We start from the raw sequence: 17145 nt of genomic DNA, 5'->3' as shown, positions 1-17145 counted from the left end.
AAACGTTATAAAATTAGACCCCAATTAAATTCCAAAAAATAGTCAGCTAATTGCTTAACTAAAAGGCACACTGAAGCGCTTGACACTTTTATAATTAATGAGAGTCCTAACATCTCGATAACCCTTCTTTTGAAGTTAGATTCCTTTGGTTTGCCAGGGAAAGGAGAAAAACTGGGACACGTTCTGGAGTCTGTTACTTTCAGTAATGTTATGAAATTGTTAACCTATTGGGTGTGTAGACAAGTAGATAAACACAACAGTAGAAAAGGCCCCATCCTGGAGGCTAGAGAGATGGCTCAGAGGCTAAGAACATTGGCTGCTCTTCCAAAGATTCAGAGTTCAGTTCCTAGCAACCACATGGTGGCTCATAACCATCCATGGTGAGATCTGGTGCTCTCTTCTGGCCTTCTAGCTCACATGCAAGCAGCATAATGTATTTAAAAAAATCTGAAAGAAAATAAAAATAAAAAGGAAAAGGCTCATCTTGGGTGATGGTGAGAAGCAGGTAGGGGTGTAGAGAAGTTGTTTACTGAAACTACCCAAAGAGCTATTTATTGATGAAATTTGAGTACTGGCTGAATCTTCTTTTGACCAAGACAAGAATACCCTAAACATTTAAACACTAAACCACATCTACTTACCCCAGTGTCCACAGCAATCACACTGCACTCTGCCCATCTGGGAAATATGGCTTCAGGTTCCCAGTCATAGAGGCAAATCCTGCATTCACCTGGAAGGAAACCATGAGTGACCACATTTGGGACTCTAGAGTTCCCTGAGGCTGGTTCTTATCTGCAAATTTCCCCCGATCTCTGATACTCCCTTTTCCCTCTCTTCTCTTCCTTCTTCCCCCAACCCCACCCAAAAACCACATCTACCACATTCTTCCTTGACAAGGTCCTCCTCTGTAGCTCACACTAGCTTAAACTCCCTGAGTTCTGTCTTTAGACTTGCTCTGATCCTTCTGCTGCAGGCCCTGGCGTGCTGGGATTTTTGTTGTGAGCCACCAAGCAGCAAGCTTCTGTTCTTATTTGCAAAGTCCATCTTCTGATATATGTTTCTTCACTTTTTTCTTTTTCTTTTTGAGAGACTGACCTCCTGCAGTTCTGTCTTTAAGGCACCCCCCAAATTTTCCATGCCATTTAAAGAACTTTAACAGCAACTCTGAATAACAAAAGACAAAAAAGATAGAGGAAACTTAAAGAAGCTCTACTATGATGGACAGCTAGAGCCAGGACCAGGTCAGGGGCAGAGCAAGGGGAGGGTGGAGCCAACTTAGTGTACTTGTTTTCATTCATTCACTCATTCATCATTCATTCATTTTCCCATCCACTCATTTGTCCAATTCATTTGTTTGACAAGTATGTGTCAAGGGCCCTCATGCAGGATTGGTTGAAGAACAATCGTCGTGGAGTGTTGTCACCCCTCTTTTTAGGAGTTTCCCAGTCTCTGAAGCCTGAAAAGCAAATGAGGACTTGCTCTGCCTGTCATTGCTGTGTGAAATGAATCTGGATAAAGGAAGTACATACGTTCAGTGTTTCTAAGACCGGCAGCGCAGATCTGTGCTATCTTAGGAATCTTAGGTTAAAACAGCTAAGGACCAGTTTCACTGGTGTATTAGCATCCTTTTATACACTGAAAAGTAAAATAACCGTGACCCTGACAAAATCCAAGCCATCATCTCAAGGGAAACATGTAGAGTAAGTGTAAAAAAAGTATTAATACCCAGAAGTATTACTGTTTGTCTGCAGTCTCACAAATGACTAACTAGTGCTTAAAGAAAGGCTTGAATTTGAATCATCATTTTATTAAGTAATATTCAATCACCCATTTTTTCACCAAAAAGGTAAGTACTTACCGAAGAAAATCAGGATGACACAAGAAAGTATGGAGAAGATGATGAAAATTATTTAATGTAAAGTTAGGGACAATTGCTCCTGCCATCAAGAGGCAAAATAACCTGCTTGTGTGTGCCCTGGTGTTTGTGACCGCCACGTCTCTGTGCTTCAGCCCTGACAGGCCCAGGTCTCGTTCGGATGGTAGAGGTTTGTGTGCAGTCCATCAAGCGGCACTTGGACAGGCTGGACGAAGTCACTGACAGTTCGGGCCACGTGGACGTGTTGACTTTCATGAGGCACATCATGCTGGACACCTCTAACATGCTCTTCCTGGGGATCCCCCTGGACGGTACTGGAGCTTGACTCCTCGTGCATTCTTGGGTCTGCTCTTGCTTAGGCACTTCGAAGACTTCCTAAGGATGTTTTCTCTCTAGCCTTTCTGCCTTGCTCATTCATTTATAAACCTGCCAAGTAGAGGCAACCCCCATTTTCTGATCTCCCGTGTTGCTCAGGCATTCTACCACAGGCAAACACTATCAGCTAATCTGGTCATTAGCACAGCACAGGGAGATTGGATATATTTAAGCATTCTTTTGGACATGACACATACAACTGTTTATTTATACAAAAACATATCTCTCAAAGTTTCTCTACATGAAAACTTGACTATATATGATAAAATGATGGTGACAATGCTACCGATATTGACAAACAATGATGCTAACAGCTGCCAGGCCTTTAGTACCTACTGTGTACCAAGCAATCTGAAGAGCTACATTATGTTCATGTCTGCCATTTAACAGCTATAACAACCCACTAAACATCTTACCTTCTCCACTAAGCTAGAAAAGACAAATATTTTAAAATGCGCACATAACCACCACCCAAAATTCCCTTGGATAAATTCCCTTCTGCTGTTGACATTAGGGTGTGGTTTTCCTTAAGTCAACTTATAACCATGTTCATTGGTTCATCTACTCCCTCAACCAGTATGTGTGGTTGCCTATTTTATATTCTAGGTTCTGGAGAGAGCCAGAACGATGGGCGATGTTTGAGGAGTTTATATTGCAGTGGGGTATGTGAACAGCACAACTAGGACATTCCAGGTTACACAGCAGGCGATAAGTGCCTCGAGGCAAAACCAAATCAGGGTAAAAGAAAGAACAGGGATTGAGGGCACAGTGTGGTCATTTCCATTATGGAGTTGTGGTAAGGAAAGATCTCTTCAGAGAGGATACTCAGACACATGCAAACGGAACCGTGTGCAGCCCCGAGAGGAAAACTATCTAGGCAGGAGCACGAGGCATGTGCTCTAGCACTTGTGGGAACCATCTGAGCCGTGTTACCTCATTTGCTGCAAGATCAGCTCTAAGCCCTTCCTTTCTCCTTCCAGCTCTCCCGGGCTTATCATCGCTAGTCTACTGTTCTTTACGGGACTATAGAAACTCTGTCTGATGATGGGGAGTTTGGGTGTCACCGTTTACTTGGTCTTCTCCCAGCCTTTCTGGATACATCTTTGCTGAAACTGCACAGAGGCTCTGCTCCCTGAGTCTCCCCATGCCTGGATTGTTAGGAGGGGCTGTGGCAAGAGAACTGTAGATCTCTGCACTGATCAATGGTTGGATCCAGACGGTGACACCACAGAACCTGTATGACCTATGTGGGTTATGTTTGCTTCCTTTATACTGGGTGCTTGTTAAACTCCCAAGATGAGCTGCTTGCGCAAATACTTTCTGCATCCTTTATTTCTATCAATCTTAGTTGTGTGTGTTGTTGTTGTTGTTGTTGTTGTTTTCAAAACAAAGACAGCATCACTTTCCTGGGAAGACTAAGGATTAAACTTAAAAGCTCTGTAAAGCAACCTAGAAGTGATCGGCATTTAAACCTTTTGGCAGTTAAAAGTAAATGTTGATTCCTTTCCCATTTGTGTATAGGTCAGGTGCAATTTGAAAAAATTAAGCAAGGACTTTCTCTTTCTTTTTTTAAATTCAATTTAACTTATCATTTATCTGTTAATAACAATGCATGAGGCTCAGAACAGTGCAATGAAGAAACTGAAATGAATTGTGCACTTTGGGCCAAATACAGATAAGTATGAAGGCAATGTGAAGAGGGCCATAAAATGGTCATAGCCCTGGGCAGTGAGGCATTGAGGAACTGTGAGTTAGGTGAATGATCCAAGTACATGGTCAGGTTAATGTATCACCTAACTCCAAAATCAGCCGAACTGTGTTAGCAGCTAAACAGGCTTGGTGTTCTGAAAATTAAATGTCATTATTATTATCACTGATGGGGGGGTATGTGCTGCTGTGTATCTGTGGAGGTCAGGGGACAACTGTGGAGCTATTTCCCTCTTCCCACCTTTATGTGGGGTCCAGGAATTGAACTCAAATCATTGAGAGGCAAGGTCTGTTACCCACTAAGTCATCCACCTGTCCCAACAACGCTCCTCCAGCTTCCAGGACCGAGGATGCAATAACTCTAATGAATGCTCTCGGTGTCTAGAAAAGCCAGAGAGAGCAAGAAGTTCACCCAAAAGGGGATACGAGAGAGTCTAGGCTGTGGTCTCAAACACAAACTTGAAAACTGCCAATTTGGTGGCCAGCTCAGCCAACTTAGATGCCAACTAGATAAAGGAAAAATGAATTTGCTTTGTAGTATCATGCAGCTGGGCCATCCACTGGTGGTCCAAGATTGGCAGAAGAGTCTGCCCAGAGTAGGGCTTCTTTAGGCTCATGTTTTCCTCAGTGAATTTGTCCTTGTTTTTATTTCACAGAAAGTTCCATTGTGAAAAAAATCCAGGGTTATTTCAATGCATGGCAAGCTCTCCTCATCAAACCAAATATCTTCTTCAAGATCTCTTGGCTCTACAAGAAGTATGAAAGATCCGTGTAAGTAACACAAGCTTGGAGGATTTACAAGTGCAGACAACACTGCACCGTTCAGTCAGTCTTTGTTGTTCTTGGCCACTTTGGTAGGTTTTATGCTCCCCAGAGCGCAGAAGGGCATGTTAAGTTACTTGCCAAACATTCGTAGCAAGTTGGCTGCGTTGGGACAAGCCAAAGAGTAAAGCAAGCCTTTGGCCAAGTAGCTGCCCAGCAAGGGCCAAATGTGGGTCCCAAGAGCTCAGTGGCACAGGGATGCTGTGCTATATGTTGAGTTGACAGAAAGGCAGAGGTAACCCTAACAATGACACCTGTGAGAACTTTCTGAATATCTAGAAAAATGGAAACATAGAATTAAAGTCACAGCTTTGAGATCACTACCAGCGCTTGGAAATCTCAGCTAACTCTAGGACTGACTGTAAGATGTGTAGTTCATGTAACTTATAAATATTTGTGAAGAAATAAAATATAAACCCGTTTACTTGTGAATGCCAGCACCTTTAAAACAAGCAGAATCAGTTTTTCTGGAAGTCCAAATTGAGAAAATGTTGACTTTTTTTTCCCCCTTCAGCAAGGACTTGAAAGACGAGATAGCTGTTTTGGTGGAAGAAAAAAGACACAAAGTTTCCACAGCGGAGAAACTGGAAGACTGCATGGATTTTGCCACTGATTTGATTTTTGCTGAGGTATTGACCTGGACGAACCACAGTTCCCCACCTGACATATATTAGGACAGTGAACCACTACCTAAAGAACCCTTTTGAGAACGGCGGCGCGGCTTCTCTTTAGAAATTTCTCCAGCCGTCTACGGCAGTCCATCAAAGCAGCCCAAACAGCTGTTTTATGAGACTTATCATTCAAATTCTCCTGTATTATATAACACATGAAATCAGAAACTAAATAAAAATATCCTTCAGTATCTGGGATTTTATTCTAGAACCTTCCCCAGATACAAAAACCCAAGCGTGTTCAATCTCATCTCTGACGTGCCGTAGTACTTGCAAACATTCTCCCTTAGGACTGATCATACCTAGCATAGTCTAACGCTGTGCAAGAAGTTAGGGTGTTATATTGTTTAGGGAATGATTATAAAAAGTGTGTAGCTGTTCAGTAAAAACACCACAAAAATGTATGTGATGCCCAGTTAGCCGCATCCATGGATGGGGAACGCTAGGATATGGTAGGTCAATGGTAAATAGATAACTAGCTATTTGTTTATCTAGAGGCAGAGTATTAATGTGTAAAATGTTGGCACCAATTCCGGAACCTCTAACTTCATTTTGTTGAGGTTGTTGGTGCTTGAGTGTCGCCTTCCTTTTAGTTTCTGAAATTTTGATTCCCTTTTCCTACGTTTTCTCCTCTTTGAATCCTCCAGCGACGCGGAGACCTGACGAAAGAGAACGTGAACCAGTGTGTCCTGGAAATGCTGATCGCAGCGCCTGACACCATGTCTGTCACCCTGTACTTCATGCTCCTTCTCATTGCAGAGCACCCTGAGGTTGAAAAGGCAATCCTGAAGGAAATCCACACTGTCGTTGGTAAGCACCTGTCAAATAAATAACAGTGCTTCTAGGCCCCCTTCTGAGCGCAGGTGTCAGCTGCTTCTTACATCTTAGGAATCTGGACAGCACACGTAAAACCTTAAGGAAAAGTAACGTAAGTAGTTCAGTCACATCTTGCCTGGCTGGGTAGGCTAAAATGACAGTCTCTCCTGTTTATACTGTACAAATCATAAAAGTAATTAGTGCTTACTGAAAACTACCACAGCAATGCATAAAGTAAACGCCCTCACTCTTTTCACTGTCTCTGGGCCTCGTTCCCACCCCCATTTTCTGCTTGTATGTTCTTTTTTTATTTGTGTGTGTGTGTGTGCGGGTGCGTGTGCTTGCACATACATACATGCTACCGTACGAATGTGGACATCAGCGGAGAGCGTGTGGAAGCGATTTCTCTTCTCCCAGATGGATTCTGAGGATCCGATTCGGGTTTTCTGGTTTGGTGGGAAGTGCATTTACCTGTTGAGCCATCTCTCCAGCTTGAAATCTTCTTACTCTGAGTGCTCACAGACATCTCTATGGTCAAGTTTGTCCAGTTTTGTCATGTAGTACTTGTGCATAACCTGCTTAATCCTCCCATAGGCGCTAAGTCACCTCTCCATTGTTTATAATCCCCAATGCGATGTAATGCCATATAGGGAGTCATGATGCTGTATTACCTAGAGAGTAACTACAAAATAAAGGCCCGCGCATGTTCAGTACAAGCACAGTAAAAATATACTTATGTGGAACAGGAGTATATTCTCTGCCCGAGTCATCAGTTACGTACTTCTTTTTCGGTGTCTTCCCCTAGGAAAATGGCTGCCGTTTAGAAACGTGTTCGTGGGTTTCACTTAGTGGCAGGAGGAGGATGGAAGGGTAGCAGCAGAATCAAGGATGTGACGGGCCTCCTTCTCCACTGCAATCGGTGGTATTGGCCTGTCTCCCACTCTTTCACCTCCTCTGCAGGGAAGCCCCCCCACCCACCCCCCCGCGGCTCTGTCAGCTCTTCCACCCTCAGGTTCATGGCTCTGCCTCAGCAGCATCTTGCCCTGACTCTTTAGAAACACAAAATCAGAACTCTTTTCTGGGAGAAAACAAAAAAAACTGATTTGGAATTGCCTTTGCCTGTGTGAACTTTTCAGGAACACATTCCTCACAGATGGGAAAAAGACCTAACCTGAGAGGGACTTTGGTCGCTTTACACAGTGCTGGTGAAACTGGTTACTGGTTGTGGAATGGCCACGTTACTGCTGCTTGGCATGGTTGATACTAAGGAAAAGCTGCATTAATTTAAGTACCCGAGAGAAGGGTTCTGTAAATGCAGTGATAAGGGTGAACACGCCTGGCAAGGAGAGGAAAAGAAACAGGATAACGCAGTTGCAAATCCCAGAATGTTTTCTCAGTGTTTTCCACAAGGCTTTCCGGGTCTCTGTGGATGGCAGGGTCACAGCATTCGCTAGGCTGGCTTGTTGGCTGGAGGGAGGAAGAGAACTCCGTTCTAATGGAATGAAAAGAGAGGGTGCTGCAGGGGATCTAGAAGAGGATTTTGAAAGCACGCTTTTATCAGATCTCTGATGGAGATCCCTGAGAGAGAGAGAGAGAGAGAGAGAGAGAGAGAGAGAGAGAGAGAGATGCTCTGGTGCTTCTCAGTGCCTCTGACTCTTGAGCAGACTGTGGCGACTGAAGGCTGCAGGGCATGTTGTAGCGTCGAGACTCCCTCTTGTGGTCCACACACAGACATGGTCACCACTTCCTGGCCAAGACTTTTCTGAAACTTCTGAGAGCTTCCCTCCATCTGTCCGCCCCAGTTATCCATACTTGTTGGGTCCTTGGGTACAGGGCACAGTATTTGAGATGCAGGCTGCCTTCCTTAGAATTTTCTGACTGAGCTATCCTTTCTGTACGGCTTAATTTTATAGGAGGCAGAGATACCCCAGGACGCCAAGATACTTTGATTCTGTGAAAGTGGCTCATTTGAGGGTACTTGGAACTCTTGCCATGCCTGGAACACATCTAAGTCCCCTTGACTAATGCCAGCTCAGGCTGAGGCAGTGGGCTGTCTTGTCATCCCTCGGCCAGCACTCAGGGCTGGGTGCAGCACTGGCCTCATGATGGGGAGTAGTAAGCATCTTGCCATATTCCTGCAGCAAGCAGCTTGAGGCCAGGTGTGGTGGACCTGTCAGGGATGTGTGGGAAGGTAGCGGTATCAATGACTAGAGAAGCGAGCAGCCTACGGCCTCACTGTCTCTGAGGCCGCCTAGGCACCCTTGTTTGGGGTGGTTATTGTGCTAGTTGGCTCATACATTAAGAGACAAAGTAAAATGTTCTCTAGAATGCAGGGTAGATGGAAAACTCAGAGAGCTGACGAGGCCAGAAGATAAGAGGAATATGAGATACAGGGTAGGTGTGGCCTACATGGAACTGCAGCCAACACGTCCTCTCTGAAGGAGTGGCTGGCCTCCCATCGTTTGCCCATTGTCCCATCTTCTGCCCAGTTCCTGCAGATGGGAATGTGGGTCAGCGTGAGCAAATTTTCAGGTCATGATAGGAAATCTTTTGTTGTTGTTATGACATTTTCAGAAATGGTTTCACATCCAAACTTTTTTTTTTTTCAGATTTACTTATTTATTAAGGATATAGTGTTATGCCTTGTATGTATGCCTGCATGCCAGGAGAGGGCATCAGATCTCTTTATAGATGGCTATGAGCCGCCATGTGGTTGCTGGGAATTGAACTCAGGACCTCTGGAAGAGCAAACAGTGTGCTCTTAACCTCTGAGCCATCTTTCCAGCCCACATCTGAACTTCTATAAAGCCCTTTGTGAACCAAATCCAACACAGTTGTTGTCAGTGGGTGGTATACATTAGAATTAAAAACATTTTTTTCCCAACCAAGAACAAATTGTTCTATTGAAAAAAAGAATTAGTGCCTATCACATAGGAAACTTACATTGCTCTCTTTGTGCTTTTTATCTGTTCCACAGGTGACAGAGACATAAGAATCGATGACATCCAGAATTTAAAAGTGGTAGAAAACTTCATTAATGAAAGCATGCGGTTCCAGCCCGTTGTGAACTTGGTCATGCGCAGAGCCCTGGAAGATGATGTCATTGATGGTTACCCGGTTAAGAAAGGAACTAACATCATCCTGAATATTGGAAGAATGCACAGGCTGGAATATTTCCCCAAGCCCAATGAATTTACCCTTGAAAACTTCGAGAAGAATGTAAGAGCTCCTCCCTAGCACTGAGCATGTTGTTTCTGGTGGCGTAATCTTACCTGCTCCAGTCCTGATGCCTGCACCGTACCCCTGCCCTCTTCCTCCACACTTCACGGGAGCACCTGTGTCCTATAGTGCAGAGGACGGCTGACACACCCACCCCAAACCAAAGATGCCGGCGCTCTATCTCTGTAAAATATTTGTATAGTTGCCACCAAGGAAAGCAAAACAACAACCACAAAAATCCTTAATTTGGCCAAGATTTATTAAAGGCAACTGATCTTCCATTCAAATTTATCATTTAATTAAAAATTCTTAGGTGTAGGAGTGTTTTTGCCTGCATGTCTGCAAGTATACCATTTATGTGCCTGGCACACACAGAGTTCAGAAGAGGCCATCCTAACCCTGGGCATGGGAGTTATGGATGGTTGTGAAACACTATGTGGGTGCTGGGAACCGGACCTGGGTCTTCTGGAGAACTATCCAGTGCTCTTACCACTGAGCCATCTCTCTAGCCCTGAGTTTATCAGTTTTTATATAATAAAGTTAAAAAAATAATGGACCGCTTTAGCATAAACTGCACCACCAGCTAGGCAAAGGAAATCCACTTCTGCTTTAGATAGAAATAAAATAGAATTTAGTTTTTATCACTGCCTTTATTCTATCAAATGGTCTCAAGCAGTGGGTGTTATCTTAAATAAAACTCAATGATTTAAAGAATCAACCTTCTTTTCCATATAGCAGGTCTGTAGGGGATAATTTTGCTTTCGTTGTGTCATAACAATATTACCAAGACAGAGCTTTCTAAAAAGCTCCCATGCTTCCTCTTTTCCTACATGTGTGTAGCTTAGAGACCCCATGCTGATAGAGTTCGCTAATGTTTCTAGACAGGAAACCCAGAGAACGCCTTGTCAGTCAATTAGCCAGCAATCTTTATTTATTTTGTGATTGTAGTGTATTGAGGTCATGTAGATATGTGTTAGACAAGACAGAAAGCCAGACATGATCCTCACTAATTTTCACAGTAGCTAAAAGTAGTCAGAGGACCTGGTGTAATGGTGCATTCCTATAATCCTAACACTCTGAGGTCGAGGCAAGAGGGTCAGAACTTTGGGGCCAGCCCAGGCCACAGGGATCCTCTCCTTTGCTCATACATACAAGAAGCTTGACACTATAGTCCAGACAGCCATAGCTTTTCTCTTCATTTTATCCATTCTATGAGGTCACACAAAACCAAACTTTGTCTTAGTTACTGCCAAAGCACCAGGGAAGCTGAAACGGCTCTACCAAGTTTCTGAATAGTATCATAAAGTGGTGATTTGCACTGCCTTACCCCAGCTTTTTGACATGTAAAGCAAACGTGGGATCTATCTGTGGCCGGGCCCGTGTCACAGGACAGGCACAGTGGGTGAGAACGGTGCTTCTTTGGCCACAGTTGTTCGTCTCGGGGAGGAAGCAGTCTGACCGAGGGTCAGGCCAGGGTGTTCCCACTGGCAAGCGTCTTCAGAGAAAATGGAAGCCCCTGACTAATCATCTGCTCATTTTCATAGGTTCCCTACAGGTATTTTCAGCCGTTTGGCTTCGGGCCCCGCAGCTGTGCTGGGAAGTACATAGCCATGGTGATGATGAAAGTTGTCCTGGCTACACTGCTGAAACGATTCCAGGTGAAGATCTTGCAAAAGAGGAGCATCGAAAACATGCCGAAAAAGAATGACCTGTCCTTACACCCGAATGAGGACCACCACCTTGTGGAGATAATGTTCTCTCCAAGGGATTCAGACAAGTACCTCAAACAGTAAAAAAGCATGGTCGGTGTCCACTCCGGAGCATCACTTATCAGTAGTTACACGGAAATCATCCATGTCAGTGAGTCGGTGGCATCGGCTCCACAGCGAACATTTGATGGTCTGAAGCATTTTATGATCACAGCTGCAGTTTGTCAGAAAGATGGGCATCCATCCAGACAGCCGGATGCAAAAGAAAGGAGTTTGTATTGGAGATCAGTGAAGAAACTGAAGCCTTAAAGGACCGATACTACAAAATATACCTTAGGGAAGACAGGCCATCAGCAAAACCTGTCTGGCCTTCTGCTAGACTTCCACCGCTCTTGTCAGCACAGCAAAGTGACTCTGGCAGAGGGACTCAAGTTATTAGAAAGGCCAGACACACATACCAGCATGTGGAGCCAGGCACACCTGATACTGTGGGTAAATGAATGAAGGGACTTCCATTTGTGTGCAGGTGCATGCACGTGTGTGTGTGTGTGTGTGTGTGTGTGTGTGTGTGTGTGTGTGTGTGAGAGAGAGAGAGAGAGATGCGTGCGAGTGCGAGTGTGTATGTATGTGAGCGCGAGGTGAGGGTAGGTTGGAAGTAACAATCTAGACTCTTGCAGTTAAGCCCGGTTCCTTATGATGGATCCACATGTAAACTGTTCAGGGCAAACGTTAACCGTGAGGGTATCCTTTCATACCCTCGATTCATGCTCCCAGACACGTAGTTTGACTGTAGTAAGCATAGATTCAGATAAAGTATACCTAATTAGTATTAGCCCGAGTAAAATATAGCCAGGACTGTATGTGTGGTGTGGGGGACAGTCACATGGTGCGGTTCAGGTAAATACGTCTTTTTCTTTCTGTAATGTTTGCACCGCTGCTGAGTTTCATGAGTGGTTTGAGGAGAGGAGATTTCCGCCTTCATCTACTACAGCAGCCCAGCGGGCCCCGACTTCTAAAGAGGTAGTTCTCCCTTTGACAGATCTTCTTTCCTTCCCCCCATGACCCCTTTTTTTTTTCAAAGAAAAAAGGGTCAAACCCCCAAATCATTTTTTCATCCTACCTCAAATTTAATAGTTACCTTGGAGATTTAACAAGTAACTGGTTCACTGAATCACCATAGCCATGAATAAAATGTACACCTTGGAATTAACTCTCTGAGAGGACTCAAATAAATGGATCGACTTTCTCTACCTTGGTTTGTGTTCTAAAGTCACTGTCAATGTATTCAATAGTCGTAACTTAAAACCCGAAGGTTAAGGCTCACTGACAAACCTTTCCAGTGGGTTGACAGCCACCACGTGCTGTGCGAACATTTCTTTTGTTTCACTGGTTAGCAACAAGGTCACAGATGAGTGTGAAATACGCACAGGCGCCTTGAAAGCATGAGCCGTCTTTTCGTCATCCGCCTCTGTCCCTCTTCCACTCCCAGTCTGACTTTCCGTATTCACTGTCAAGATCAGCTCAACATAGACACACTCGCTCATAGCTGTATTAAAACTTTAAGGGCGAACATTGTTAGGAAGAACATATTTGTGCTTGAATTTATATGCTATAAATCCAAGAGATGGAATATAGCCATCCACCTACATCTGTCTGTTTACAGGTCCAGACAACCTAGCCATTTTGCCTCCCAGGCTGAAGGAGGTGAGGGTTAGAGTATCAAGCTAGCTCACTTGACCGTTCTCAGTGCTGTCTCTGGAGACGCATGGCTGAAGAGATTACTTGTCACTCTTCTCCTCTCACCCGACTCTCCTGAAACATCTGCTTTTATCTTACGTGTAACTATGCATTGAAGGCCTATATTTTCTAGTGGAGTGAAGAGTTGAAAGAGTTGTATCTAGATAATATAGACACAAATATGTTGGGGAAAAATGAGTCAGGGGTAGAGAAGTTGGAAAGGACAAAGAAGAGAAGTGCTGGGTCAATGATGTAGGCAGATTCTCCCAGAATCAAATATTGGGTTAATTGTTGAGCTTAGCCTCTTTAGACAATCACCGTATGTTCTCACAAGGCTGGGCTGAGGAATCTCTCTATTGGCTTTCCATTAGGCTGATGAACACATATTTGAAAGCCTATTATCTCTTAAAAATCTTGTATATTGTTAAGTGCTTGTTATTCTTGAATGTGCCAAAGATTCTGGTTTTTGCCAGTTTTTTTTTTTTTTTAAACTTAAATGTATCTTACCAGTGTCAAGTTGTGAGAAAAATTTTACCCTCTCCCTTTAATCACCTCCCTTATACCAGGCTTTCCCTGAGATGGTATGTTTCTCTTTCCGAGTGGAAAATAATCAGGTTCAGGATGTCTTCTCATACTGGGAAATGACCATTGGAAATTGTCATTTTGTCTTTCTAAGTATGACTTGTCACTGTATGGGCATGTGGCACCCAGTGACATCCTAAAATGGCATTAACTATACTCTTTTGTCTCTTGCATCAGTTCTGGGGCTGACCTCTGACCCAGACCTTCAGAAAGACTTGTTAAACTGAACTTTGTAATTAATTGATACTTTCAGTCAGATGCTCAATTTAATTTAGGAAGTTAGGACCTCCATCTTTTGAAGCACCCCTTCACATCCCTATTTTTATTGTTCGTTACCTAACGACTAGAGGTCCCTCTACACATAACTCATCACACCTGGGCAGTCTCCAGATTCTGTTGGTAAAAACTCCTAGTTTTTAAACGGGATCTGTCACTTGAAGAAGCGACCCCATTGAGACTGGAACCCGTGACCTTGTTCCAGTTTCTTTAAAGTGATCTTTAGCTCCCCTGTCTTCTGTCTTGATTATGCACTGTGTATAAAATTGCCAGGGCAGCAGCCAATCTCGCAGAGCCTATCCTAAGACATGACTGTTTGGCGGAGCATAGATTCCAACATGGAATTGAGGCAATGCACCACTCCCTGGAGATGGCAAGCTTCCAGGGATGCACCACTCCCTGGAAGCTCTGCCGACCTCCCTCAGCCTCACGTTCATTGGAGGATGTGCTTCCACACCGGAAGAACATCACTGCTCAAACCAGACAGCAGGGGCAGACAAGCAAAGATTTGTCAGTTTTGAATCCGGCAGCTTCCAGCAGAGGGGGGGTGCAACCCTCCCTGGCTTCTGGCAGTCCCTCACCACATAGTCTGCCAGACAGTCTTGTCACCGCATAGTCTGCCAGACAGTCTTGTCACCGCATAGTCTGCCAGACAGTCTTGTTGGTAGTATTGTCTGGTAAACAGAAATGCCCTTCAATATCCTCACTCCAGAAGTTTGCCTCAGTTTAAATCAGAAGCTGTCCACTAGGAGCTACAACTTGCAGAAAGTTACTCTGTGTGCTTTGCTTTCTACGTTTGAACGTAGCTGAACCATAGTGTCTACCTGCTGGAGTTGTGACACTGGAAACTACCTGCTTTCTAGTGAATATTCAATATACATGATCCAGGGACATTAGAAATGTATTAATTTAGCCTTAAAAGTATTTATAGAGCACACTCTGCTGGGTGTTTAGGAGAAATAACAATGAATAAGATATTCTCTCAAACCTATTATAAATATTATTTTGACATTTTAATCTATTGTCCTGATAACACTGTAATCTATACTTTCTTTCATTGCCTTTGTTACAAGCTCAGCCCCAAATATGAAGGCAAGTGAGTGCTTCCTGATGTTTTGCTCACATCTTCTTTCTAGCTGGCTCTCACAGTTTTGTTTATGCCTCCTCCTTTACTAAGTCAGTGCGTAGACCTTTGACTTGCCCTGCTTCACGTAGAGATCTGTGCTTTACCCTTCCTGATGGACAGTCAGAGCCAGGCACTCTGGGAACAGGAGTGCTGCCAATCTGGAAAAGGGGATTTCAGATAAGGAAATGACTAAGGGGGCCTGAGGGGAAGGAAAGGGAAGCACCGATGATGAAAACACCTCAGAGAAACACAGGATGAATCCACAGCACAGGACAAACAATGAAAATAAAGACCTGGATGAAAGCTAGCTTGAGTGGGCCGAGGAGAAAAGGCTGTGAGGGGAGATGAGAAGCACCTGCTACAGGAGAAGCCTTTAGCCATGTTAGGAGCAGAGCAAAGGGGGAGGGAAGCCAAATAGTAATTCCTTTCAGTAAGGAGATAGAGAAGAGGCACAGAACACATCACCCACCAGGGAAAACAAGAGCAGCTAGTCTGAGAAGAAACACATTACAAAGGTCAGCTGCTAAGTGTCTGAGTTCTCCTGAGACAGTGAGCCTGCCCTGGGAAGCTGGTATTGCTTTCTGGGGGTCTGGAAGTGGGTGTAAACAGCTGGCCACATGCAAACCTTAGGGCTATAACAGATCAACTTTGAAGTTCGCTCAGAACGTATTAGAGGCCTACAGATGGTATGTCATACTTGACCCTAACAAAGAAAAAGCACAACAGAGAAGTTGCTGATAGTGCCAAAGGGTAAATGAGGCAGACTCATCTCTTAAGCCTGAGTCACAAAAATGTCTTGCCTAAATAACTCATACCTTAAAAAAAAAAATAGATTCAGCAAAAATATGGGCCCCTGTGGGCCAAAATGCATGTACTGTAACCATAAAGTAGAACCTTCTCAAATGTCTGCCCATTATATAAAAGATAAATTGTGTCTTTATACATCTGCAGTGAGAATTTTGGTGTCTTAAAAACACAGAAATATTGTAAGAATAGGTTGTGTTTCAGGTGTGGGGTATGGAGCTGCTTTGAGCCCAGCTGCTGACTATGATTTGCCTCATGCTCTGGTTGGGGTGTGATTTTTGCCAGCGTCAGATAGTTTCTGCGATTGTGTGGTATTTGCAATTCTGGGTGACTTTTCAGAGGGTATATGAATGCTAGGGCCCCAAGAGGCAGGGTGGGTGTTGGTTGCTGTTGGTCTCAGTTAAGTAGTCGTGCCCAAGGAAGAAAGAAGATGAAATTAGATATCCTGATGGTGAAGATCAAACTTGTCCCAAGGAGCTTGATGCCCCAATCAGCAGGGAGTCATCTAATGATAATGTTGCCCACTTCCAACCCCTAACTTTATTCGGGGATCCCTTTCCTTTCTATTTTTTCTCTCCCATATATAGCGTTAGAGGTTGAAAGGGTGGAAAAAAGGAGTGGAGAAGGGTGAAAGAAAGAAGAACCTTTACAGTAGCAAACACCAGTTTCATACATCAATGGGAATAAAGAAATCAACTATATTCAAAAATGTGGATAAATCTCACCAACAGAAATTGTATAAAAGAACACAGACAGACACACGCACACACAGACTACACACACACAGTACAGACTGTGACTGCTTCTGTACCAACATATGCTATTAGAAGTACAGGGAATGGTTACCCTAGGGGTGAGAGCTAGGTTCCGTATGAGTTGGTCTCGGAGTGCTGCCCATGCTGTTTCTTGATCTGAGTGCTCTCGTGTGCATTTGTGTTCATTTTGTGGAAATTTGCAGGGCTGAACATCTTTTGTAGGTGTATGTCAATAAAAATTAAAAATAGAAAAGAACATGAAAAACGGACAATCCAATAAACAAATAGACCCTGAAGCCTCAACACAGCAAGACTTAGGAAGAACAGTGAGTGACGCACCCCTTCCTCAGTACAGGGGATATACTGGGCACACGGATCAGAAGGCTAGGAGGAGAGCAGCGCCACGCCATAGCCAGTGCCTTACCATGGATAGTCAAGCCAGGTCATGGAGCAAAGGTTGGCAGCACTGAACACAGCAAACAGCAAACGCCCACATTTCATCCCAGTCCCTGGTTCAGGGCAGAACTACCAGGGACCTCAGTTTCAACACATGTAGAAAAGAGATGGGCTTCGTGTTGAATACTTTACATTAGGAATTGTGACAGGGTATAAAACAAAGCGTTTGGTTATGTTCCTACCACGTGCCAGACACTTCAATCCCCACAGCTCT

At 44.0% G+C, this 17145-nt stretch overlaps 1 protein-coding gene across 1 annotated transcript in view; it reads left to right on the top strand.

The window, feature by feature from the left end:
• Window positions 1-11279, top strand: part of LOC129687757 (aromatase) — a 26862-nt gene extending 15583 nt beyond the window's left edge. The window contains exons 4-9 of the mRNA XM_055622320.1: window positions 2011-2187; window positions 4615-4729; window positions 5295-5409; window positions 6099-6261; window positions 9245-9486; window positions 11031-11279. Of these exons, the coding sequence (XP_055478295.1) occupies window positions 2011-2187; window positions 4615-4729; window positions 5295-5409; window positions 6099-6261; window positions 9245-9486; window positions 11031-11279 (1061 nt within the window). The remainder of the gene's footprint in view (window positions 1-2010; window positions 2188-4614; window positions 4730-5294; window positions 5410-6098; window positions 6262-9244; window positions 9487-11030) is intronic.
• Window positions 11280-17145: the final 5866 nt, after the last annotated feature.

This window comes from Psammomys obesus, unplaced genomic scaffold (assembly GCF_907164565.1).
Source record: "Psammomys obesus unplaced genomic scaffold, mPsaObe1.curated_primary_1811, whole genome shotgun sequence".
Taxonomy (NCBI): domain Eukaryota; kingdom Metazoa; phylum Chordata; class Mammalia; order Rodentia; family Muridae; genus Psammomys; species Psammomys obesus.
This window is presented reverse-complemented; position numbering and strand designations above follow the sequence as displayed.